Source organism: Phasianus colchicus, chromosome 2 (genome assembly GCF_987193195.1).
Source record: "Phasianus colchicus chromosome 2, bPhaCol1.hap1.1, whole genome shotgun sequence".
Lineage (NCBI taxonomy): Eukaryota > Metazoa > Chordata > Aves > Galliformes > Phasianidae > Phasianus > Phasianus colchicus.
In genome coordinates, this window is record NC_143437.1 from 50,104,961 (window position 1) to 50,131,376 (window position 26,416).

Here is a 26,416-nt window from a genome sequence, read left to right on the forward strand (position 1 = left end):
GTATTTTCTGTTCCTTTAGAAAAACAAAAAGATAGCATAGGATTCATCCAGTGACCTTATTTATCTGTTATGCAGATACTATTCCAGAATGCAGTCTAATTCTTCAGAGCCTTCAGAATATAAAGTTTTTGGTACATTTAACATTTTGCATGAATTGCAGGCAAGTCAGTGAATAAACCTTTTAATGTCACTGAATACTGTAGGTATTTAAATTACTTGTTTGTTTGTTTGTTTTTCTTTCCATAAAAAAAGATTCCAGTAGCTCCAGCTGTGCCTGCTGTTAGCTTAGTTCCACCTGCATTTCCTGTCACAATGTCTGTCCCTCCTCCTGGTTATAGTGCCATTCCTCCTCCACCCTTCTTGCGAGCAAGTTTCAATCCTTCACAGCCACCTCCAGGTAAGTCAGTATGGAGAGAATTGAATATGTAATAAGTGTTCTCAACCTGTATGCTATGTATATTTTGCTTTGTACAGTTTTCCAACAACTTCTGGTTATTGCTTGAGCAAGCTCAAGAGTCTCTAATTTTAACCCAATATGAAATTTCTAATGTCTAAAAATGATTTCTTACTCATGTATTTTGTGGAGAATATTAACTACAGCTTTTTTATATTAACTAAATATTAACTAAATGATTTTTTGTTTGTTCTCTGTTTGTTTTTGTTTTTAATTTTGGGGGAAAAATCAAAATTAAAAGATTCTTAAAATTCATCTCCTTTCTTTGGAAAATTTTGAAACTTCTAATTTTCCTATTTGGGTATTGCTGACAGAAATCCCTTTTAAAGATGAGCATGTAGATATTTTACAGTAAAGATGGATTGTTTTTGAAAATTACAACCATTGTCATATCTTCACATACATGTGTTGTTCACTGGTTTTAAGTGATGCAACTTTCCAGGACAAATAATATAAGCAAGGTGTTAATGCAAAGTTATATTTGCTTTTCATTGTAATAATTTGTAAATTTTCTATATAGGTTTTATGCCTCCCCCAGTTCCTCCTGTTGTCCCTCCTCCTGTTGTCCCACCACCTGTTGTCCCACCAGTTGTTCCAACATGTAAGTTTTTGATTCTTCTCATAGTTGTTGTATGTCATTAAAAGCTTAATTGTTTGATATACTGCTTGTCATTTAATGAAAAGTGTATTAGTTTTGTCTAATGGAAAATAGTAACATACCAGGTTATTATGTAGCTTTTCTAAGCAGGTATTGATGGAAAAATTTACAGAACTTTTCAAGTGGTCTGAAAAACGATAGTTACCATGGAGTAACTGGGGAAAAAATAATGACAAATGAATTATTTAATATTTGTATGCATAGTTTAATATTTGAACTTGGCTATAACAGATGTATGTATTATTTAAGCTATCAAGTGTTAATTGCTGAATAATTTATAATGATTTATTTTTAGTTAGCCTTTTATCTGTTATCAATTTAACATGTAAGAGTGTTTTTAAAGAGTACTGATTGATTATGGTGTCTGCAGTTCATATTCTCTGCAAAAAAGTAAAGACTAGAGTGCTGATTGAAAATAAAAAAATGATTATTAAAACTACCATAATTCTTACAGTAATTAAAATAATTTTGATTTATTATCTTGACATCTACCAAACTAAACATGGAGGATGCAAATACGGTTACTGTGATGCACTTGTGTTATTTCTCTACAGCTTTAGTACAGCCTCCATTACCAATTGCTCAAGAGACGATGAAGGACGTACCTTTTACTGGCCTGGTTCTACCAGTTGTTGGCACAGTTAGTAGCAATCTAGCTACTCCAACGTTATCTTCTGGAAGCATCTTTAATCCTCTGCCAATCAACAAACAAGAATCTGATGAAAAGGGATCTCATCTTGCAGACCTTCAGATTTCTTCCAGTGAAAACGGTAGAGCTGGTAAGAAATGTTTTTATTGTCTAATACTTTCACATACAAGAAACATCATAAAGCTGAAAAGGTTTTTTTTGGTGATCCTTGTCCAATACACTAATAAATAGAGTTGGAAGTTGTATCCTAGATATAATTTTCAGTTTAAAATGAAAGAGTGATGGAGATCATTTTTATCATAATCTGATCATTTATTCCTAACAGCTCTTTGTTGGGGATCTTTTCTTTGTAGATTTGAGAAATAGAGCTGAACCTTTTGAAAACATTTTAAAAGTGCATTTGTTCTACATGAACGGTAATGCAAAGAAGCAGAGTAGAATGAAGTAGTATAAAATTTAAAGACCCGTGTCAAGTATTTTAATATTTCACTTGCATAAATTGGTTGATGGTTGTGGAGTTTGTCAATTTTAAGCTGCTGTACATTCTTTACTATATACAGGTGTTAATTTCCATAGCTTAATGTCTATCCTCAGCATGATTAAAATGATCTCTGTCCACTATAGAAACTGAGACAGACCTCATCAGCAGTATCATCACTCCGAATGTATTACATGAATAATGGATTAAGTTGTATTTTGTTTTGAATACTATGTTGCATTGGCATTTTCTGGTAACTGTTATTCCTGTTGCTTCATTTTAGTGCAAAGTGATGTCTCGAGTAGTTCTGGACTTGTTGGAGGAGTGCAACCACCCAGTGTCTCAAGCAGTTCTGGGCTTACTGGAGAAGGCCAGCCACCCAGTGTCTCAAGCAGCTCTGGACTTGCAGGAGGAGTACAGCCACCCAGTGTCTCAAGCAGCTCTGGACTTGGAGGAGGAGTGCAACCACCAACTGTTCCAAGCAGTTCTGGTCTTGCAGGAGGAGTGCAACTACCCACTGTCTCCAGTAGCTCTTCTCTTGCAGGAGGAGTTCAGCCAACCAGCGTCTCGAGCAGCTCTGGACTTATGGCTGGAGTGCAACCACCAAATGTCTCAAGTAGCTCAGGGCTTCTAGCTGGAGTGCATCCACCCAATATCTCAAGCAGCCCTGGCCTTCTACCAGGAATGCAGCCTCCCAGTGTTTCGAGTAGCTCAGGAGTTCTGGCAGGAGTACAGCCACCGAGTGTCTCAAACAACTCTGGTCTTCTCCTAATGCCACCACCGAATGTTTCAAGTAGTTCTGGACTTATGGGAGTGCCACCACCAAATATTTCAAGTAACTCTGGACTTCTGGCAATACAGCACCCAGCTGGCGTTCAAAATATGCCTCATTTAAATATTAGTAATCAAAGGATGCCAGGAATGCCTCTCATAGATATCCGTCCAGGCCTAATGCCCCATTCACCTGGACCAAGGTTTCCATTAATGCAGCCAGGAATACCACCACAGCGTAGTATTCCTCCTCCAGCAATCCTTGATCCATCTCTTCACCCTCCGCCTCGAGGTCCTTTTCCTCCAGGAGATATTTTTAATCAAACAGAAAGATCTTTTGCAACGCCAGGAAGACAAAATATTGATAGCATTTCTAATCCAGAAAAAAGGCTACCACTTGGAGGCGATAATATTCAGCAGGAGGGAGACAGAGATTATCGCTTTCCTCCAGTGGAAAACCGAGATAATCTCAACAGACCATCCCAAGTGGATGTCAGAGATTCTGTTGGACGACCACCAGTTGATCCAAGAGAGGGCATAGGAAGACCTCCAGTAGATGGAAGAGAACATTTTACAAGACCTCATGTGGACATGAGAGAAAATTTTGGAAGACCAGGTATAGATAATCTTGGTCGAAGAGAGCATTTTGCTTTCAATTCGGATAAGCACTGGGGACAAAGAGGAGATTATGATGAAAGAGAGCACCATGCCTTTCCTATTTATGGTGGCTCTAAAGGCTTCCATGAGGACAGAGAGAGATTTCGGCATGTAAACTATAGGTTTGATAGTAGAAGTGGTCCCAGCTGGAATAGAGGATTTGAACAAGATGCTCACAGAGATTTTGATGACCGCAGAAGACCCTGGGAAAGACAGAGGGACAGGGATGACAGAGATTTTAACTTCTGCAGAGAAATTAATGGGAACAGGTTTGGAAGAGACAGAATGTCAAACAACTGGATCCCCCCTCCACACCCACGGGTTTTTGAATACTTTGATGGGGCCACTTCCCAACGCAAAGCGGATAATTTGCCCCAGGTAAACGGTGAAAATACAGAGACAGAAAGTCAACCACCAACTGCACAAGTGCAGGACGATCCAGAACTTTATGAAAAACTGACATCTTCCGTCGAGATAAACAAAGAGAAGAGTGACACAGAAGCTGATATAGAAAGTGAACCAGTGGTAGAAAGCACAGAAACTGAGGGGACATAATCATCACTCAGTAGGTAAAAGATACCTTTTGTAAAGTTGTCATCTCTCTGTAATAGATAAATGGCTGACTGGACCTTAGTAGTTCACTTTTGTCTGCCAGAATTAAGTTAATCTGATGTTCATGTTCATCATTCACTTAAATAACTGTACAACTGACTTGTATAGAACACTGTTCTTAATTTGAACATGGTAGGTAAACATTTTTTTTTAATTTCTCTGGTAAAACATAAACTTGCCCCCACTTGCTTTTAATTTCACAAAGATAAAATAACAGCTTGTCAAACAAAGACTTCCTATGGAAGACAATGGAATTTTTTAGATACTACCCCTAGGTTGGCTATTGAAATTGTTATACTTGAAAACAGGTGCTGGTGTATCTTGTCCGTGTTTTTAGGCTGCTGCAGAATTTTAAAGTATAGACAAAGCTGTGATATTTTATGTTCCTACAATTTGGCAGAAAATGAAATGGCCCATGTTACTTAAGGAGCATAACACAGAGATTAAAAGTGATTTTGTAAAATCTACACTATAGTCTCTGTTTTCTCTAAAGTAAGTGTTTTGTGGTTTGTTCCTCGTACTGCAGTGGGTTTAAAAAACAATGCAAAAGTACATTTTAATGTTGGGTGCATTTTGTTTTTAGATGCCAATAAAGCATATTTGTTTGATAACAGTGTTCTAGGTATTGTATTTTTTTTTAAAAAGAAACCTGCAAGCTATAAAAACTTGGAACCAGCTATGATATGTGCTTAGCTAGTTGTTGCAAAAGGTTTATACTACTTTTGTAAGACCAATGCAACAGCTATCATGTGCAAGAAAGATGTGTATGGTTTTTGCATGGAAAATCATGCAGTCATGCTAGTTTGTGTATAACATATGTATGTAAATATTTGTGTAAACTCTTTGTAGATACTTTCTCTGTGCGTGCGTGTATGTGCACACACTCACAGAATATTGCAGACAATTCAATAAAATTGAAAAAAATAGGTTAGAAAAATGTTCACCTTCTTTAGATAGTAAGATTACAAAGTGCTTATCACTGATACTGTCAAACTTACATTTACCTTCTTATGCTAATAGTTGTATAAAGTTCTTACTACTTACAGAAGGTGAAATATGATACACTGTAAGAATATACAGTAATATTTTAGCTTTCTTTTTTAAAATTAGGATACATGTGAAGCCAAAATTTAAGTATTTGCATTGTCTTGTTTTGTAACATATTGGGTATTCTGGATAGACAGTGGTAGTGTTTAAGTACTTTGTGGTTGTTTTTATTGACTCAAAGTCCCAAAATGTTGCATGAAGAGTAAAAAGCTGTTGTTGGTCTGAAAAAATCCTCTTTTTTTTTTGTTTGTTTTTGTTTGTTTGTTTGTTTTAACAGAAATCAGGGGGCTTTGTGTTTTGGTGGCTTAATACTGAAGCAGAAAATCTTGTTAAATTGCTGAGAGGAATTGGCTGCTTAGGTAAATGAGTAGCGCTGTTCTCTCTTATTTCACATACTTTGCTGCTTATGTCCTTCAAATTGGTGGTGGAACATTTAATATTGTAAGATTTTCAATTTGTTTCACTGACGCGCATTCCACCAACTTCTTTCAACATAACTTTTGTTAAAATTCTGTCTGAAGGCATTTCACTTAGCTTTGAAGAAGTTGTTATTCTCTTGCATGTAGTATCAGAGAGGTGGATTCTGTTATCCGAATGCCTCTTTTCTAGAAGAAATGTTTTTAGCTCAGATTAGAATTTTGATCTTTACTGTTAAAGTGTAAATATGCAAGTTTTAATTCTCCTTCCCCTTCTCCCAAAGGGATGAAAGTATGAGAGTGTCACGTGAGTGTAAAGTACAAGCAAGATTTTGGAAGCAGAATCAAGTTATACATGTGTTTCTTGCCATCTTCCTCTGGTACATGGGTTACTTTTTCATGCTGTGACATGGTTCAGTTTTTCAATTATAGGGATTTTTATTCTGGACAGTAAAGAGCCAGCTTAATGAAGGTAATCCTTGGAAAAGAGTGGGCATGAGTGATTCTTTATCTACTATGCAATTAGTAGTCATTAGGGTGTAGTGAGGTGTGAATTAAATAATTATTGTTTTGACCTTGCTGATATGTTTATTACCAGAACATGTCTTGCAATTTGAGGTGAACAATGTTTAAAGTAAAAGTACCTTCATGTGCAGTCTCTATGGCTCAAAGAAGTTGCTTTATAATGCTGCGCAACCTAGTTGTAGTATTCAAGTCAGGCAGATACAGTTCTGGAAGTCCAAACATGCAAAACAGGTGTGAGGGCACTTCGTGTATTTAAGGGATTTTCTTTTTTTGTTTTTATATTGTAGACTGAAAATACTTCAGCCACAGACCATGTAAATACTCAGAATCAAACACATATTGGCAGTAGCTTTTGTTTACAGATGTTTTGTTAAATGCTTTTTTAAAACTAAAAGTTAATCTGTTTTTCTAAACTGAGACCTACAGTATGCTAAATTATTCATAGTATGATGGTATAGGTAAATTGCTAGGTAGAGAGTTTAAATAATTCAACTAGTAATGGTATAAAACAATGTATTATTTAATGACTTTTCATCTTTGTTAATATCTTTTAAACTTTAATAAATTGGCTACTGTACATATGTGTTACACCATCAATTTCTAACAGCCTTTTTTTCTAGAATAAAATTTTATTGTACAGTTTTCAGTTGCATTTTGTTTACAGCTAGAACTGTTTCATTTCTTATTTTATTGATTTGGAGTGCAGATGAATATTACCAGAAGAACAATATTCAGTAATACTAGCAAATGTAGTATGGTCTCTTTAACTTGCCAGTGAAAAAGTTTGAGTGAAGACTGTCTCATTTTAGATTAAGCCATCGTAAAGCAACATTTGCCTTGAAAGGAGCTGTCCTAGCATCCAACGCTTCGATGTAGTTGGCAGTAGTGTTGCACTTTTTCCTAACACAAAGGAAAGAGTAAGAGAGGGACATAGAGAAAGTAGGGGCCAGGCTTCTAGGGAATGATTCTCATTTATGCAAGTTTAAAGCCTTCTACCGTGACAAAAGCTGCTCATTCTAGCAACTTAAAGCAGCTGATCCATACTTCGTCTTTTTATCTACAAAAGTGGTATATATGAATAACTCCAAATAGCTCTGCAAACAACACAAATAATAAGTTTGAGCATGCACATTTACTTGAAAACCTCACGCATTAGTAAGTTGTTTGATGTATGTTTACCCTTTCAAACAGCCTGTGATTCTGACTTCACTGTACGGTACTTGAGCAGAATGCTACATCCATTAATATTATAAAGATGAAACATAGCCTTTATTTCTATAATGACACAGTCTCTTTGCTGACGATATATTCTGTGAAATATTGGTACACTTTTGTTTTTATACACGGTGCTCCACATTGTTACTGCAAACTCAAGGGAATAGGTTGTAAGATTCCTACGGTTTACTAAAGTAATATACCACTCTTCAAGTCATGTCAATGATTTAAATTGCGTTTTTAATGAAGATGCCCTGAATAAGGCAATACAGGACTACTGTAATCAAGTCTACAGTGTGGAATGAATAGACATTACTTAAGCAGTAATGGAATACTGTCAAATAAATTGTCTATAGAAGGTATTTATAAAATAAACCAGTTTATTGCAGAGATCTCTCAAAACAATATCAGCAGTTTTGAGCATGTCCAGGCATACATTATGCCAGTCTTCATAGAAACACAGAATGCTTTGGTCTGGAAGGGACCTGGAAGATCATCTAGTCCAACTCCCTTCCAGTGGGCAGGGATTCCTTTCACTAGATCAGATTTTACTATGTAAAGCCTCATGCAGCCTGAACTTACACGCTTCCAGGGATGGGGTATCTGCAACCTGTTCCAGTATCTACCAGTCTCATAGTGTAGAATATCTTCCTTACATCAAATCTAAATCTGTCTTCTTTTAATTTAAAGCCATTACCTTTGTCTTATCACTACACTCCTTGATAAAGCATCCCTTATCATCTTTCTTGAAAGCCCTCTTTGAGTATTGGAAGACTGCAATAAGGTATATATTACTACCCTAGAGCCTTCTTTTTTTTCTAGACTGAACAGCCCGGACTCTCACAGCTTTTCCTCATAGAAGAGGTGTCTCAGCACTCTGAACATCTTTGTGTTCCTCCTCTGGACTTGCTCCAACAGATCTATGTCTCTCTTGTGTTGGCATTTCTGAAGCTGAAGACAGTACCTGCAGGTGGTGTCTGACAACAGTGGAGTAGAGAGGGTCGGACAGTCAGGTCACTTGATCTGGTTTCTCCACTTTTAACGTAGCCCAGGATAAAATTGGCTTTCTGGGCTGCAAACACAAATTACTGGTTCACGTGAAGATTTTCATCCACTAGTGCCCTCTCATAACTTTCTTCAGGACTGTTGTCATGTTCATCCACTCTGTACTGGTTTGAAATTGCACCAGCCCAGGTGCAGCAGCTTGTACTCGTCCCTGTTGAATTTCATGAAGTTCATGTGGGCCCATTTCTCATGTCCAGGTCCCTGTAGATTGCATCCCTTCTCTCTAACTTATTACCAACATCACTCAGATTGTCATCACCCACAAACTTGCAGAGGGTGCATTCTATCCCACTGTCCATGTCACCAATGGAGATATTAAACAGTGTCAGTCCTCATGGGACGCTACTTATCATTGGTCTCCGTATGGACGTTGAGTTGTTGACTAGAACTCTTTGAATGTGACCATTCAGCCAATTTATCCATGGAATAGTCCATCCATTAAATCCATGTCCGTCTAATTTGGAGATGAGAATGTTACATGGAAACGTATCAAAATCTTTGCACAAGTCAAGACATCAGTTGCTCTTCACTTTATCCGTCAGTGCTGTCACTGTTGCAGAAGGCCACCAAATTAGGCATGCGTGATTTGCCCTTTCTGAAGCCATACTGGCCATCTCTAACCACCTTCCTGTCTTCTGTATGCCCTAATATGGTTTCCAGGAAGATCTACTTCATAATCTTACTGAGCATTGAGGCTGACTGGTGTATAGTTACACTTCTTAAAAATGGGTGTTATGTTTCCCCTTTTCAACCTACTGGGGACTTCCTCTGACTGTTGTAACTTATGAAAGGTGATGGATAATGGCTTAGCAACTTCATTTGCCAGTTCCTTCAGAGACTTGGAATGCATCTTGTTGGATCTTGTGGACTTGTGCACATCCATGTTCCTCAGATGATCTTGAACCTGGTTTTCTCCTTTGGTGGGTTGCACTTAATTCACTTGGTCCCCACCTTGAGATTCGGTGACTTGGGGAAGTGGGATGTGTAGTAAAAGCAATTGGCGATTAAGACTGAGACAAAAAAATGTGTTGGGTACTTCAGTTGTATCCAGGTTGTCTCTCTCACTTATTAGAAGGGGATGCAATTTGTTTTATCATCCTTTGCTATTTTATGTATGTAGAAACTTTTGTTCTTCACATCCTTAGCTAAGTTCAGCTCTAGCTGTCCTTTGGCTTACCTAATTCCAGCCAGCCAGCCAAAACGTATCCTTATAATCTTCTTAGGCTGTATGATCCTGCCTATGTATTTACTTTTTGTTTTGTTTTACTTTAGCTTGGTTGAGGTCCTGACTCAGCCACACTGGTCTCCTGCCTTCATTGCCTCATCTTTTGCATGTTGCAATTAAAAGATCTTATGCTCTTAGAAAGATCTCTCTCGATATCTGCCAGCTCCTTTATCTCCTGAGGTACTCTCCCAGGGGTCCTATCCACCACTAGCAGCTGAAAGTTTGCCTCCCTGAGATCCTTACTGTATTTTAGGCCAGACTAAATTCTTCAAGAACATAAATTCTACTAGGACATAATCACTGCAGCCCAGGGTACCTCCAGTCTTGATTTCTCCAGTAAGTTCCTGTGCATCAATGATTAGCAGATCCGATGACACTTTAAAGTGCTCATTTTGTTGATAGATTTTCCACTAAGTCAAACCTTTGGATCATTTAATTTGAAACTGGTAAAAATGGATCCCAAATTTCATTATTTTTGGTTCCAGTAATATAGTTTTAAAATAATAACAACCAAAAAATGGCTTTTCTATTTTAATGGGATCTTAAGAGTAAGAAGTTTAAAACTTAAAGTGTCAGGAGACACTGAGAGTAACTAGGACAATTTTACTGTTAATTAAGGTGAGAAAAGGATCTTTCTCTATTAACAGCTGAATTGCACATTAGGTGCATTTTCCCTTCAAGTGCTCAGCTTTCACGTGTTAAGATGTACTGAGAAGCCATCTATTTCTTGTGTAGCTGAGAGAGACTGAAAAAATATGGAAGTAGAATATCTCTCATTTTGCTGCAAAATTTCAAACTTTGTTGTTGTTTTAATTTGAAGCTATTTAAGTGGACAACAATTGCAAAAAGATTGGAGGTTTGTTTGCTTGAAGAATCATCTTCGTGGTGGTATTCATCCCACAGAGTTTGTACAAGCACTTTGAGTACTCAACATTTTGAAGTTTTTTTATATCTCATAATCAAGAAAGATTAAATAGAGCTACTAAAAACAAAATCTGTAGCACCTCTTTAAGAGTAGTAACTTCTAGGAAAGAAGTGTAAGGTCTGAAAAGTGATTCTTGAAAGCAGTAGGATGGTATGAGTTACTTAATAGTTGAGTTGGTAATTTTTTGTTCTTTGTTTCTCTGAAGTTGATAAACTGTAAAACTGTATTTGCCAAAATTATTGTATTCCGTTCTATCTTGCACAGTCTTCATGAAAAAGGGAAGTTTCATTGAACATTCTACTGTTACTATCTTATAGATGTTCAGCTACCATGGATTAGAGGAAGGAAAAGACTGATGTGTGCACTTTTAAAACCCAAGTGGTTGCTTAATTGATGTGCAGTTGAAGATGACTGTATTTCTCTTTTTAAGAAGTTTAAAACGCACTTGCATGGAAACAGTGCAGTCAGTTTAGTAATCATATTCTGTTGTTTGTCATTTTTCTTTTAAAGTTAACTCCCTAATGCTAGTTTTAATTCTCTTCCTATGAAACTAAATCACACTGATTCCTTTAGATGAGGAACTATTTTGTTCTTTATGGATAAAGTCTTCTCAAGTAGTATTTCAACCTGTTGAAAATTCTAGCAGACACTATGAATTGGACCTATATATAAGCAATAGTTAGATAATGTCCAAGAAGGAATGGCTTGCTAGCCGAGATTGAAATCAGATAAAACTTATGTTACAAAATGTGAATAAACCTTCCTTTTGTAGATTTAATGAAAATTAATACGTACATTCTGATTAAATATTCACTGATTAAGAAGCAAGCATCCAAAGATATTACTAGTCCTGAGCATTTTCCCAAACGTTCATATGCCAAAAAAAGACAAAAAAGGAAAACTAGGAAGGGTCAGATAGATGCATAAATATTTGTAAGTTTACAATGTTGTGGAAAAATTACTTGATAGAAACATGAATACGTTGCTTTTGGCTCTTTTAAGTAGTAGGTGCTGCAGAACCCAGAAGGCTCCAGGTAAAGAGTGAACCAACTTGTCTGGAAGAAATGTGTTGAACTGAGATGTTAGTGTAAAATCCAAGAGTTACATTGCCTTGCTTTTGTTACTCCAGTCTGAATGCTAATTAGAGGATGCTCAAATTTGTTCCATTTTCAGTTACTTCTGGTGTTCAGGTATATGACCAATACAGACACAGCAAGTGACAAGTTGTGAGTGATTGGTGGCCCTGCCTGCGGCAAGGGAGCTGGATCTTGATGATCCTTGGGGCCGCTTCTAACCCAAGCCATTCTAAGACCAGTTTTTTACCTGTGAGATGTTGCCATTGGCTTCACTGAATCCAGAATTTCAGACTCTTTGTCCAGTGTGTTTTCTCTGCAGCAGCCATTAGAAAAGCAGGTGATAGAAGATTATCTGGTTCTAGTTTCATTTTTTGATTTCTGCTCTTTAAAGCCTGAAGCCCTCTAAGAAGTAGAATATGTTTGTTTTTTATGATTTAATTCATGTTTCCCTATGGAAGTATTTATGAGCAAGCGGCTCTGTTAAAGGCTGTTCCAAGACTCTGAGAGTAGAATGGTACGAAATGTACAATCTATGAGAGTAGATGTATGAAATGTTTGAAAAAAACTGCAGGTATTGTACTTGTATAATCCTCAGCTAGATAATTCATGAAATGGAAGAAAGAAAGCTAGTTAAACACGCTCCTCTTACCTTCTTTCTCTTTCCAAATGACCTGACTTTCTAAGGAGGTCTTTTCAGTGCTGCATGTAGAGAAGCCCCATACTACATGGTCACTGTTCTTTGTTTAGAATCCAATATGTATGCACTGGTTTTCTTTTCTGCATCTGCTTACTGCTTTTTTGAAAGGTTGGGATTTATATTTAAATAGCTTTATCATCAAAGAATTAAAAAAAAAAAATAAATGCATTAGGTTAATAAATTTTTCTTATTTCATTTGAGAATGCACTGCCCAGTTCTTCTCAATGAATTTTCTTTTCCAACAAGTTCTTGCATTTCTGTTTGACTAGAACAGAAATAGGAATGAATGGCATGATAAAATAGAGAGAGAGAAACATGATAGTCTGGTTCCAGCATGTTCAAGAATGTAAGAAAGATGACATTTCTCACAACACATAACAGTTTACTCTGTTAAATGCAATTTGAAAAGTTGAGGTCACAAAGTGACTTCAGGAACTGTCCCATGCAACAGCTGCACATCATAGTGAATGCCAAGATCTTGCATTTCCCTTCTTCTTCCCTTGCCTTGCTACTAGAATATTTAGTCTCTTTTTCGTAACGAAGAAATTTAACCAAAAAATTATCTGTATTTCACTTCTCCCAACTTTGAGAATTAATTTGTTCTGAATGTCCCTGATCTTGTGACAGAAAAGCAAACATCAATCCAAAAGGAACAAATATGTGAAAGCAATTGTCTAAACACTTCCACCATTGTATCTGTAAAATAGTAAGACACAGGGAAATGCTGCTAGGGAAAGATTTTAATTCACAATCTGCTTTACCAACTGATTGGCTTCATTTTTGAAAGCCCTCTGTTTGAAAATTTTGTATTTCAGATGTGCTTCCCAAGCCATTTCACTGTTGTTCTTTTGTCTCATTAACACATTTCAAAACTGGGACCTATTACATATCTTACAGTATAACTTCGTAATTACATATCTCATCTTAGAATGATTGTTTAGCACTGACTTGAGGTACATACCAGAAGATAGACAATATGTTAGAATTTGTTATTGTTGAACTACTGATATGTATACACACATACACACACCTAGGTTGCTCTGAAAGTAATGTCTCCTGTTTATTTCCATAGAAATTACAGCAGATACAAGAAGCACAACGCTGTATGATGGAGCAAATTCTCAGCTATGAAACAGTTTTTCAATACAGTCACCACCAGTAGCTATGCATTTTTGCCAGTGATGAATAAGAGCCTCCACAACATGCTGCGTGCCGCGCTCATACCAATCTGCACCAGTGGAGGTGAACCACTGTTGCCACTGCTGAAACACACCACCCACCAACTCACTGTGCTCACATCCACTGTTTGGTCTCTATCAGTATTCAGTAAGCATCGATGAATGTCAGTGGGTGCAGTCTCTTCCTTATTGAGGAATTCAGTGACCCCCCTTTCCTTCATCCACACTACTGTGGCAAACACCATTTTGCTCCTCTGTTGCCATCTGTCACACATCAACAAAATGTAGTGAAATATTGGTGGGAAAGTTCGACATCTGCTGCCATACCATAGACATCTGCCTCGTGGGTCAACATCATAAAATAGGATGCATTACTTTTGGAGCAGCCTTCGTATATTTATTCTGTAGATTTCTGTTTCTAGGTCCCATTTTCCAGAGAAGGGCCAGGAATCAAATTCTGCAACATTTCAGTGTTCCGAACTTCTGCAGTACTAGTAGGTGGTTGCCTCAAATATACTGTCTGCTTATCTTTGCCTTCCCACTTCGTATAGTCTTCATGCTTGGGAACTACTGGCATCCTGCCATCATCACTGTTCCTTACCAAGGTGTTCTTAGGGCTCCTTTAGAAACATTTTGAATCCTAATTCCATTCTTCTCAATTTCTGAAAAGCTTGAAATACGAAACTTCACGTGTTATCCTTAGGTACACAATCTCTATTGGAGTGACAAAATACCCATTTATATTTCCACTCTTGTTTCTTTTCCTATATAATATATATAGAATATATATATAGAATAGAGAAGTTATATAGAATGTCTTAGGTTGGAAGGGATCTTAAAGTGAACCCAGTCCCAACCCCCTGCCTTGGGCAGGACTTCCACTCACCAGCTCAGGCTGCTCAGGGCCTCATCCAACCTGGCCCTGAGCATCTCCAAGGAATCGGGCTTCCACGGCTTCTCTGGGCAACTTGTTTCAGTGTCTCACCATGCTCTGAGAAAATAATTTATTCCTAACATCTAACCTAAATCTCCCTTCTTTTAGTTTGAAGTCATTCCTCATTGTTCTGTCACCATCAGACCACGTACAATGTCTGTCCCCCTCCTCCTCCTGAGTTCCCTTTAATTACTGGAAGGCCACAATGAGGTCTCCCCAGAACTTCTCCCATCTAAACAAGCCCAGTTTTCTTCAGCAAAAGCTCTCTGCAATGAGCATTTTGAAGCTAATTATTATAGCATGATTTTCAGTGTCTTCAGTCTGAAAGTAAATATATTCTTCAGAGTTTTGAAGAAACAATTTCTGTATACTCTTACTATTCTTTTATGCTTCTCCCACCTACATAAAACAGTGGTCCAGTCCAGGCACCTCGAACTGCATTCTCCTTAATGAGGAAAGATGCAGTATGTCCCCAAAAGTTTTACAGGTTTTGTGAAGATCAGCTTTTCAGGGTATGTGCAATGTGCAATGAAACAAACATGTGAAAAGAGCAAGCCTCTGTTGTCAGGCTACCTTATCCAGGTTTTGAACCTCTCTTTGCAGCAAGCCCTTGGATATAGGAAGACTGAAAAGGCAGTCGAATGACCCTTACTGACTTTTAGCTTTATGGGGGCGCTCAGTCCAGCAGCTGGTTATTATTCCTTTCATAAAGTGTAGCCAGCTCTGAGTCATTCATTGCAATCACTTCTGAAACACTAAGCAAACAACAAACCATGCTAATAGTAGCAAGGTACACAGATACTTGGAATTACTAGGTCACACCTGTGACATAGGTGAGACGTGCTGTCCCTGCCGCATGCACCATTTTCTGTCTCTTTAAAAACAAAAAGACAAACTTGAAATAAGCAAATCAAAAAACAACTACTATTGATCTTTCACTGCTTAATTCTCTTCTGTCTGAAACAGAGCCAATTTAATACTATAGCAATGAGGGGAGTTGCATATCCGCACCCAGAAGTAATTGGTAGGGTGAGGATCTCTATGCCAGTGTTATTTAATTTATTGTTTTCAGGTGGTTGTCAAATCTTTCTTTGATCACTGCACTTCTAAAACAAAAAATGTTCTGGCTGCATTGAATGCAGTATCTGAAATTTGCTTTATTTTCTTTTTGTTCTTTTACCTTTTATCCTTTAAATGTACATCATTTGAATGTGCCTTTGAAAAAATACCTTAATTGTTTTGTAGTTAATTTCTTCTACTAGAAATGAAGCTTATGAAGCTTTCTGCATTTATTTCCATTTAAGTGTATCACAATATAATGGAGTAGGACGAAAAAAAAAAAAAATAATAATAATAAAATTCAAGCATCAGCAGAATTGCATAAAAATAGGGAAAGCTTTTCTTTCAGGATGGAGGACTCTGAAGCTCCATCATGTTTCCTGCAGTTAACATATGCATATTTTATTCTGCACTCTAAAATTATGAAGGCTTTCATAATCAAATCCATAGATAATAACAAAATGTTACACTACAAAATATCATGAGATTTTTCTTTCAAGAGATCGTAGTTTTGTGGAATTAAAATGGACCACTGTGGAAGCTGCTTTTGGAAAGATGCAAAAGAGTACATATTCTGTAACTCTTTCTAAATACGTGCAGATTTGTTAGCAATGCATCGAGCGTGAGATTTGATGTTCTGTTCTTTAGTGTTCTAGAATTGATTAAATGTGTATTTAAAAGACCGAAAGATTTACTGTAGTTTTGAAGAACTGTGAAATGAAAGGATTTCTGAGGGATATAAAGTGCAGTTGCTGGCTTTTATGTGTTCTCACAGTTGTGATGTAGAGTTGATGCCAAGCTTGCTCACATAAGGCTACTGTTGACTGTTAGCACTATTACACTACGGTGTTTTGATTTGCTTTAGTTTTTGTTCATCTCAAATATGTAAAGGTTTGGGTTAAGGCAGCTTTGCAAACGATGGCAATTCGCGTGTAACCCTGTGAACAGCCAAGAGGAGTATTGGAAACTGGAGAGAAGCGATAATTTTACAATAGCTTTACAATTTTACATAGTTTTTACAAACTGCGATGTTTGTAAAAGCTATGCTAAAGAGAAAGAATGATTTTGAAAAGAAACACTAAATGCTGACTCCTATTTTCTTTACTTTGTGAGTAGGAGGTCTGTCTTAGTTCAGTGGAAGCCATAATGAGAAACAGCTGAAATAGCTGCCAGTGGCTGGTTTGCTTTTAAATACAATATAGCCACTGACTTCGGTTTCCTTGCTAAAGTTTGTAAGATTCATCTAATCTACTTGTTCTTTTGAGGTAGGACAGAATACTGAAATCCAAGCAAGCACTTAGTTTGAACTATTATAGAAAAAAAATGCAAGTAGATTTAAACAAGTGTTAAGAAGTTACAGTAAAAGCATAGCAATAGAAAATTTGCAAATTTGGTATGAAACATCCTTGAGCAAGTGAGTAGTGTCCACTCAATATTAATTTTCTTTTTGCACTTTCAAAATAAAAAGATTTTTGCAAACATTTATCATTTATTTTTGAATTTTTGAAAATGAATTTGGTATCTCTTCTTACCGTTGCTTGCAGTTGACTTTCTTTCTTTTTTTTTTTTTTTTTTTTTCCCTGAATTTTGCTTCAGCTTTATTAAATTGATATCCTGACATTTGGCTGCTTGCTGCTCTGAAACCAGCAGAGGGTGCACAGAATGTATTCAGCTGTAGCTCTTTCTTCATGGTCCCTTGTGTTACTGCTACATAGGAACCATAGGAACCAGACAACTGCCCTCCTAGGCCCTATTCAGGTATCACTTGAACATGATTTTCAAAATAGTTCACAGCTGTGCTTCAGTGCATGGTTTTCAGTCCACCTAGGGGAATTTTCCTGGCACTATCTATCAGATTCAGAACGGTGCCAATGCCTATTTTGTTCTTTGCAAACTTGCTAAAATGAGGATGCATTACACATTCATAATTTCATGGATCTGAACCTACTTTAAAAGATGTTGTTTGTCACTGTGATATTTTAGGAGAAAGGTCTGTGAAAGTGGCTGTTGAGCTATTTCTCTGCTTTTTTAACTGACTGTAACTAACCTGGCAGAGCTTTGCTGGGACCTGACACCTCTTTCTCTCTACTCTGACCAGTAAGCAGTGCCTACCAGCTCCCAGATCCTACCTGTCATATTACAAAGTAATTTGGACTTAGAAAACTTTCAAAAGTTTGTTTCCTTCTACATGTCCTGATGAGAGGCAAGCAGAGTTTTCTCTGGGCTACTTTCTGCTCTTCTCTTTGTGATCTTCAAACACCTATTATTTTATAAATTGGAGAAATGTGATCAGGAGAGCTCAGTTGATAGAGTTGCTTTACACTGTCTTTAGAATGTGTTTTTTCTCTGAGTGTAAGAACCCTCTGTTTAACTGCTGTGTGCTGTTTTATTATGTGAAATTGTCTTTTTTTTGTAGTATGATGCATCATGTCTGAAAGGAGACTAGATGCATATGCTTCTGGAAAGAGCTGAAAAAAGAGCTTCTGCCTAAAATTGTCTGCTCTTTTACTGGGTGCTTGGATTTTAGGTGCTTTGTAGATTTGTCACAGTGATGATGTTGATCCTACCAACTTTTAAATATTATTCCCTGTATTTATATAGAATGTATAATTGCTCTCAGTGAGATCAGTTTTCTTTTTGGAGTAACATTCATGGGCTCATATAGAATATAGTAATAGAACATATATGATCATTCCCTGGATACTATACAGGACTGCTTTGCCCCAGTGATTTATAGAATCACAGAATGGTTTGAGTTGCAAGGGACCTCAAAGCCCACAGATCCCCAATTCTCTGCCAGGGGAAGGGCTGGGATCAGGTTGCCCAGGGCCCTGTCCTATGTGGCCTTGAACACCTGCAGTGAAGTACTGATAAAACTTGTTTTCAGAACAGGACCGCTGTAAATGTGTTCATGCGTTTTTGATGTTTCTGGATAACACAATTCTGGCAGGTGAGAGTTTCAGCAGATTCCTTGTTATTAGACAGTTTGTGTTGTATTGCCAATGGTGTGCAAAGGCAGTGTGCCAACAGGAACCCCTTTTCACATCCTGTTTTTCTGACAGTGACTTCTCTTTCTTTTCATCCACCTTCTGCTTCTCTGCAGGCCTTATGGCACCTTGCCCTTCCCAGGTAGCTGATGGAGTGCAGTGCATCTTTTGATCAGCATATCCCACCAAATGCAGCATGTCAGAAGCAGGAAAGTAGCTGCTATCTTACATCCTCACCTATAAACCAATCCCCTACCATCAGTCCTGTGAGAAATACTATGATTCCTTCAAAAAAATTGCATAATAATTGGTCATTTATAGGACCAAGTCTAATGAATAAGAAAAGATAGACCTTCAGCTTTAATCACCTACACATTTGCTCCAAGTTGATAGTATTTACTTTATTACACCCATCAGCTCGAAGATTTCTTCATGAAGCCCTTGCCTTTATGCATCCTGTTTAACAGGTCATATATTATGATAGTGAATATGCCAAACAGCATATGGAAATTATATATATTTAATTCATATTCCATAGTAACATTCAATACTGAGCGTATTGGATGCATGAGCACATTTTATATATAGTTTCAGTGAATTAATATGATATACATCACAGGTACTATTTTCTAAAACATAAAAGGAATATTCATAAGTTTAACATGTAGGAAGATATAGCTGTGGCACTTGAACAGTCCTAACTTAATTTCTGTAATATCTCAAGTAAAGGCAGAAAGAAAATAGTACCTGGTTTACTTTGTTGTAAATTTTAAGATACATTTATCATTAACCTACTATAGTTACATAATACTGCTTTGAGAGTGTTTCCATACCACAGAAGAGTATTTTTATCCTCTTTTTTTCTGGATTTAAGTTTACGTCTGTGTCTAGGTATCAGCATTTCTAATGCTTGACTGCTAGAAACATTTGCATATGAATTAGCCTACTATAATTCACTGAAAAACACTATTTAGCTCTATTTCATGTTAATGTATTTCTGCTTTGTAATTTTGCCTGTTGGTCATTCTTTTTTTCCAAAGTGTCTTATTTTTCTAGCATCTTGTTGGAATCAAATTCATAGCATCAAACACAACTTGTTTTCTTTTTACTTCTAACAAAGCAAGCTCCATTCTAGATGCAGTATAAATTAATAAAGTTTCTTACTTTGGATCTCAAAATTATATATATATATATATATATATATATATATATATAATATATAATATTATATAATATATTAATATATATTAATATATAATATATTAATATATAAATTATATATTAATATATATAATATATATAATATTATATAGAAATAGATAGATAGATAGATTTCTTATAAGAAAATCTTCTGTCATACCTGTAATGGAAATGCTAATTCAGGGCTTGAAGTAGTGATTGAGCACCTGGTGGGAAGGCAGAACCAATCCAGGGGAGCTCAGGAGCAAGCAATGCACCTGATTGACCCGAAGGGGTGGAGCCAGGATCCACCCCTTCCCAGCCCTCATTTAAGGGCTTGCAGTGGAGGTAGGGATTTCTTGTTGATCTCTGTGTACTTGAGGGCTCCTAAGGGTAAGCAGATATTTTCCTTTGTTTCTGTGGCTATGGCTGCTGCATTTGAGCATATCCTTGCTTGCTGGAGCCTGGGGCCCGTTACTACACTGTTATTGCTGTATTTTCAGTGATGTTACAATACTTACTGAGTCTTTTTTTATTTGTTTGTTTTGAAGCTTTTAAGAGAAAACAGGAACCCCAAACTATAGTTGTCCAAAAAACCTTTTTTTGTGTGTTTATGGAGATCATCCTGTGCTCTTCCTCTTATGCCACAGGTTTTTGATCTTGGAGAAGTAGGAAAAACTTAATCTAGATCTAGAGTACGTTGATTTTAGTAACTAGACTTAAGATTTGAAATTTCTTGAGCTTGCCTGAGAAATGATAATTTGCCTTTAAAGGAACAAGTGATTTGAAGCCTACTTTGCTTTATAAAATATTTTGTTCATAATAAAACTATTACAAGTATAGTTTGGGTTAGCTAAGAATTACTTTTCCATCTATTGTATGTACATTGGTTCCTCAGTCCGGTGGTGTTAGTTAAATGTTTTACTTCACTCTTTTTACAATGCTTTACACTCAGTGCTTCAAAAGTAACTGCAGGTTTATGTTTAGAATGTTGAAATGTGGAAGCAGATTCCAGAAAACCTGTGGTTTTCGTGCCATAGCCTTCATTGTGAGTGTCTAATTCATCTCTTTAATGAGATCCTTGACAGTCCTCTGAAATTCCTGTTCTTTTTGTTTTTCCTCCATGTTGCAGTGAATATCTTCTTGCTCTGCTTAAGGTGTACTATTCTCTCTAGCTACTGAAGGATTAAAATATGGTTTTGCTTTGAATTAAAAGAAGTAAAGGAGTATCTGGTTTTACATCTCTTTAGGATTTTAGTTTAAATGCGCTTTCAGTTGTTACATAGTTATGAGAAATTGTCAAATACGGATTCATTAAGTTAAGATAGTGTGGTAGGTCCAGCATAGGCATCTTCAGGTTAGGTCTTTGTGTGTGTAAATCAAAGGATAGAAGCTGTCTCAGGCACAGCTCTGTATTTTTGTATGTATGTCTTTGCTTCTTGTGCTCCCTTTCTATCTTGCTGCCATGCTAGTGAGGAGTGCCAGTGCTGTAATATCTCCTGTGGCCCTATCCTGCAGGAATTTGTTGTCTTCACTCTTCTTGTAGCAGCATCTTTTTTCCCAGCTTTCATATTTTCAAGTTAACTACACTGCTTCTGTTGGTACAGAAAAATAGCAGAATTTCAATGTCCTATGGTTGGTAGTTGGAGGAAGAACAAGTGGAGTGGGTAGAGATGCACAACAGCAACAGTTGTTGTAGGAACATATAAATGCTGGACTGCACAGTACTTGGTGAAATAAGGAGATGGAGGGGCAGTAATTCTTTCTGGCTTTTTTGTTGATTGGTTGGGTTTTTGTTAGTTTATTATATGTGCTTTGTTGTTATTGCTGTTTATAATGTCTTTATATGACTGATGAATGAATGCATATGGCTATGCCAAAGAAAACAGTGTTGCTTTATGTAAAGCAAAAGACAAAATTCAGTATGTAGGAAAATTCAGTGCAAATGGCAATTTTGTTAATTGTTTGAGCATTCTTTACAGATAATGACTGCTCTTAGATTCAAAGGGTGAGAACTGAAGTTAATTAAAAATTTTCACCTGGAAATAAGATACATAGTACTTTTAATTCTCTCAAATAGAAGTGAAGTTCTGAATTTGTAGTTGACTATATCATTGCTAAACATGTTTTAAGGAGATGTACAGTGTCCTTCCAGTAGAAATTATAGTAGTTTAATTCCAAATCAGTGTATGTAGGTTGTTATTTTAGTAAGACTTATCCCAGCTGTAGGGAAAACAAACAAACAGAAAAAAAAAAAAAACACCATGAAAATACAAATGAAAAACAAGATTAAATGAACTATCAGAATACCAAATTCCTTTGGCTTAAAAATCTTCAACTTCTAAGAGCAGTGTTACTTTTTCTTGTTCTGCACTGGCACACCTGAGCTGTGTTGGCCCTGTGTCAGGCCACAGCACAAGGATAGGCACACAGCCTAGCTTCTGTGCCATGCTGTGCCCACTCCTGCTCCTCCTGCCTGTGCTGTAGGTGCACCCATTGCCTGTGTTTGCTGCATGGCCTGTCCTCAGAAAGTGTAAGCTGCCAGAGTAGCGTAGTGGGGAGAGCGGGGTGAAGAAGCCATCCATTCTCTTATATATTTGCCTAGTAAATTTAAGTGTGGGAGGTTCTCATTCCTATAAGACCAAAGTGCAAGCTGTCACTGGTGTTTTTTAGAGGTTGATTTACTGCTGAATAGTATCAATTCCCAAAGGTCAGCTTTCTTAGGGCTAGTCTAAGTACCCAGAAAATACTTCCTCATATTTCATGTCACTGTGTTATGAATCATCCACCTTATGCTGCTTAGCCACAAGTTGAAGTGTCTTTAGCCAGGTGATGTTTTCCAAATGTGTTTCTTTGAAACATGAGATCTCAAACAGATTCTGCTGAGAAACATTTCTCCAGGCACCTTCACAAGCCTTGAAAAAATGAGTGCAGGTCAGCATGGGGGTGCCAAAAAGAGCATTGTACTAGCCCAGGCAGAGAAAGTTCTGAGAGTATGGGGTTGCTTTGCACTAGGCAAGCTCTAGGCATCATCAAACTATGTATGTGGATCTAGCACTGGGAGCAGCATACAACCTAGTTTTAATAACAAAAAAGAAAGAGCAAGTCCAGGAGGCTGAGTATGTTGGATCTGCCCAATGCCTCAGCAGGGAATCACATAAAAAGATTTGCTCTGCTTCCCCGTAGCTGATTTGGGTTTTCTTGGATGATATGGTTCCCTATCATTAGTCTAGATGTGTTCTGTGTCCCTAAAAAACATTTATTAAGTGTATATTAAATAAGTAATAAAGACACAACTAGAAGCATTAACAGTAACTTAGAGGCCAATATGGAGAGCTAGGTTTGATTGTTAGAAATTGTTCTTGTGCATACTGGAAGAAAGCAGCTGCTATTATGATTTAGAGCACTGACAGTTGAAAAAGCCAGACTGTTCTGGGAAACAAATGGCTTGCGTAAAGGAGCACAGCAGGCATGTGATGGAGTAAAGTCTTTTGAGTCTTGGGAATTTGGCATAAGATCACAAGGGGATGTAGCTGCTAGTAGTTGGACTGGTAAGATGTCTGCCTCACTTGTTTCCCAAATTCCCATCTGATGTTAAATGAAGAGATCAGGGAGCTGCATCTGAGCTGTTGTATGAAGATCAGGGCAAGGCTGTATGCTTTTTAAGAGACTACAAAGACAAATGTGACTTAACAGTAGGAAAACAATATACTGTTCAAGCATATAAACAGGTAGATAAGAAAATAACCTTGTTGTAGAACTTAGAATGAAATATCTGTGGTTTTTCTAGAGTATCCCTTATTAAAGATGAAAATGATTAGACTGTTCCTTTTCAAGGGACGTGTTGATGAATTTAAGAAAATTCATGCTGAGTTCCTGCCACTTTAAATGATACTATCATTCTAGAGGAGGTATTATGGTCTTTCATTTCATCTTATGCATAAGCTATTGGCAGATGTGATGGATTTCATCTTGGTAGCTATTGATTCCACAGTTGTTTTGTGACCTTAAGCTCACAACTGTGACCATCTGAAAGCAAGTACTAAAAATTATTTAAATATACTACTGAATTTAACTCCCTTCTACCTTCTCTTTAATCCTTGGCAGTTTTCAGGACCAAGCCACGTTTGAGAAGACTAAAGGACAAAGCTGACAAAAAGATGAAAAAAAAAAAAAAAAATCCATTAGAATGTGCGCATTGGAATTGTGATATAATGCAAGACTAGTCACTGAGACATTTAGTAGTGCTGTTACAGAAGTGCTTTTGATTTTTCATTAATACACTGAAAAGTAGATTGAACTTCTCATCCCACTGATCATTGTTTGTTTTAACTATCTTTTAGGATTAATACTAAATTTTAGAATTTAGTCTTTCATCTGAGAAAGTACATGAGATGATACATTAGCTTAGAGTAACTGGAATTTTGTGTGCTGAAGTTTAAGCAGAGATGAGTGCATAGTTGCAGCACTGTCTATGTGAAAAGGGATAAATAAGAATGGAGAAACAGAAGAATGTGAAAAATACTCTTAAAAAATTGAAGATTAGTTTAAAAACAATACTCATGCAGGCTCAATTGCTTACTTGGTATTAGTATGACTGACAAAATGACTGGCAAGTTTCAAAGTCTAATAATGTTAAAATGCATTATGTTGGTCGTTTTGCTCAGTTCATGTTTCTGTCTGCCAGCTGTCTTTTTTCTGACATTATGGCTTTAGTTAGATGAGCTCATGAGAGTTTTTCATTGTTGGCTTTCTAATGAAACCATCTTTTTCTATGATCAGATGTGCAGTACTATCCAAATAAAGTGTTTTGTGAAACTTGGTTGATTTTCAAAGTTTCATGTTAAAAGAAAGTTAGGAAAATGTTATACAGAAACTAATCTCCCACCAGTCAGCTCTTCTTTAATAGCATTAGCTTTGGCAAATTTCAAAATGTTTCACATGAAGGAGCTTCATCCCCTAAAATATTGTGTGATCTTTCTCACATCATTCCTTGAGATTCTTCTTCCTCCTATCTACTTTCAGAAGCACTTAATTCAGGATATTTTTGATAGAATCAGAAGGCAGATTTTTCATTAGCATTGACAGATATGATATGTTCTTTGACTTCTAATTTGCTTTTCATAAAGTACATTTCCCAGGTTTCATGATATTTAACTGAGATGCATTTTTAGTGTTGTTAATGTGTGTTAAAACGTGTTTTAATGCCTATAGATGTGAGTTCATAAATCTGGGTGTTGCCTGAGTAAAATACCTTGGCACCAGATTCCTGAAAGTTTTATTTATGGTATTCCTAGTATCTGACATCATTTGGTAGATATAAGTAGGTTTTCATTCTAATTTGTCTCCATATCTGCTTTTGTTTTACATGACCTTTGAAACAGTATTATTGAATTTATAATTTAAACAAAAGACAACAAACTAAGACATGATTTATAAGGAAGCTGCTTTACAAAATAAAGCCATACTTTGCCTCCAAAAATCAGTGTGTCATCACATTAAAAAGGACTCCTCTGCCATAATTATTTTTGTGCTGCAGGATATGAAGATGCCATTTTATTCTTTGCACTTGAAAAATCTTTGCTCCAGCACAGGAAACAAATGCTACATCATCAGATTTATTTAGCTTATAATTGTATACCCATGAACAGTAATCAGTTACAAAACATAGCAATCTGACCTTCAGTACTAACAACAAAGGGATAGATTTCAGTCTGAGGTTATGCAAGTCTGTTCCCTTCCCGTGACATATCTGTTCATCCTGAGTATGGTACAGAGCAGAGTATGGAAGCACAGGTTTTCAAAGACACAATTTGTTCCCCAGTAAATACTGAAGGATCTGCACCTGAGAAGTAAATGGATTTTTGAACTGAAATATTTAGTGGTTCCTGGTAGATGTTTTGAAATCAGCCTACCCCAAATTAGATTATCACAGAAAAGTCATTGTGTGTGCTTATAAATTAGTACTTGCACAGTTTATGTTGGATTTTCCTTTATCTTTCCACAAAGTAGTGTCTCAGTCATACAAATTTCATTTTATTATAGGAATCCCCAAGCAATCATCACCTGATTTTTATTTTTATTTTTTTTTCAAGACACTTAAGCCCATTCTTTGTGTGCCAAGGCTTTAATTTGAAATGCTTGATATGTAATCCTGAGAGTCTGTATTTAGAACAAACATTGTGCTACTTCATCTTTCAGGCCTCCTTTCTCAGATATTTCTAAGGTGAAGCCATAAGGTCACAGAATACCGAATCCTATGGCAACAGTTAAACATTTGTGCCTGCTAAATTCCTGCAAATTTCTTATTCCTTCCAATTTTGCAGAGATCAATGGAAATTAGTGTTATATTCCAGAAACCTTTCCTTCCTCATTGTATTTCCGTTTTTTTCCTTCTTACTGTTTCTAGTCACCTGAGCATTTTGACTAACTTGCTTCTGTTTCTGTGCTATTCTCTTCCCATTTCAGATAAGAAGCACCTCCTATTTTAGGAAGGGGACTCGATCTCTTATTTAAACACATCAACAACAAAATTTCATGAATGTCAACGGAATTAAACTTTTGTCATCACCTTTGTGTTTTATACGTATTGCTAATTGTCTTAGAAAG

General features: G+C 36.7%; 1 protein-coding gene across 7 annotated transcripts in view; it reads left to right on the plus strand.

Moving 5' to 3' along the window:
- The window catches only part of SCAF8 (SR-related CTD associated factor 8), a 145,204-nt gene that overhangs the window by 44,546 nt on the left and 74,242 nt on the right, over positions 1-26,416 (plus strand). For 5 of the 7 annotated variants that reach the window (XM_090135633.1, XM_031611765.2, XM_090135636.1 and 2 more), the window contains 4 exons: positions 253-397; positions 975-1,055; positions 1,667-1,891; positions 2,523-4,236. In XM_090135633.1, coding sequence (XP_089991759.1) covers positions 253-397; positions 975-1,055; positions 1,667-1,891; positions 2,523-4,222 — 2,151 coding nt within the window. In that variant the 3' untranslated portion in view covers positions 4,223-4,236. Of the gene's footprint in view, positions 1-252; positions 398-974; positions 1,056-1,666; positions 1,892-2,522; positions 4,893-5,603; positions 10,759-26,416 lie in introns of those variants that run through there. The other 2 variants (XM_090135634.1, XM_090135632.1) reach the window with 2 other exon arrangements.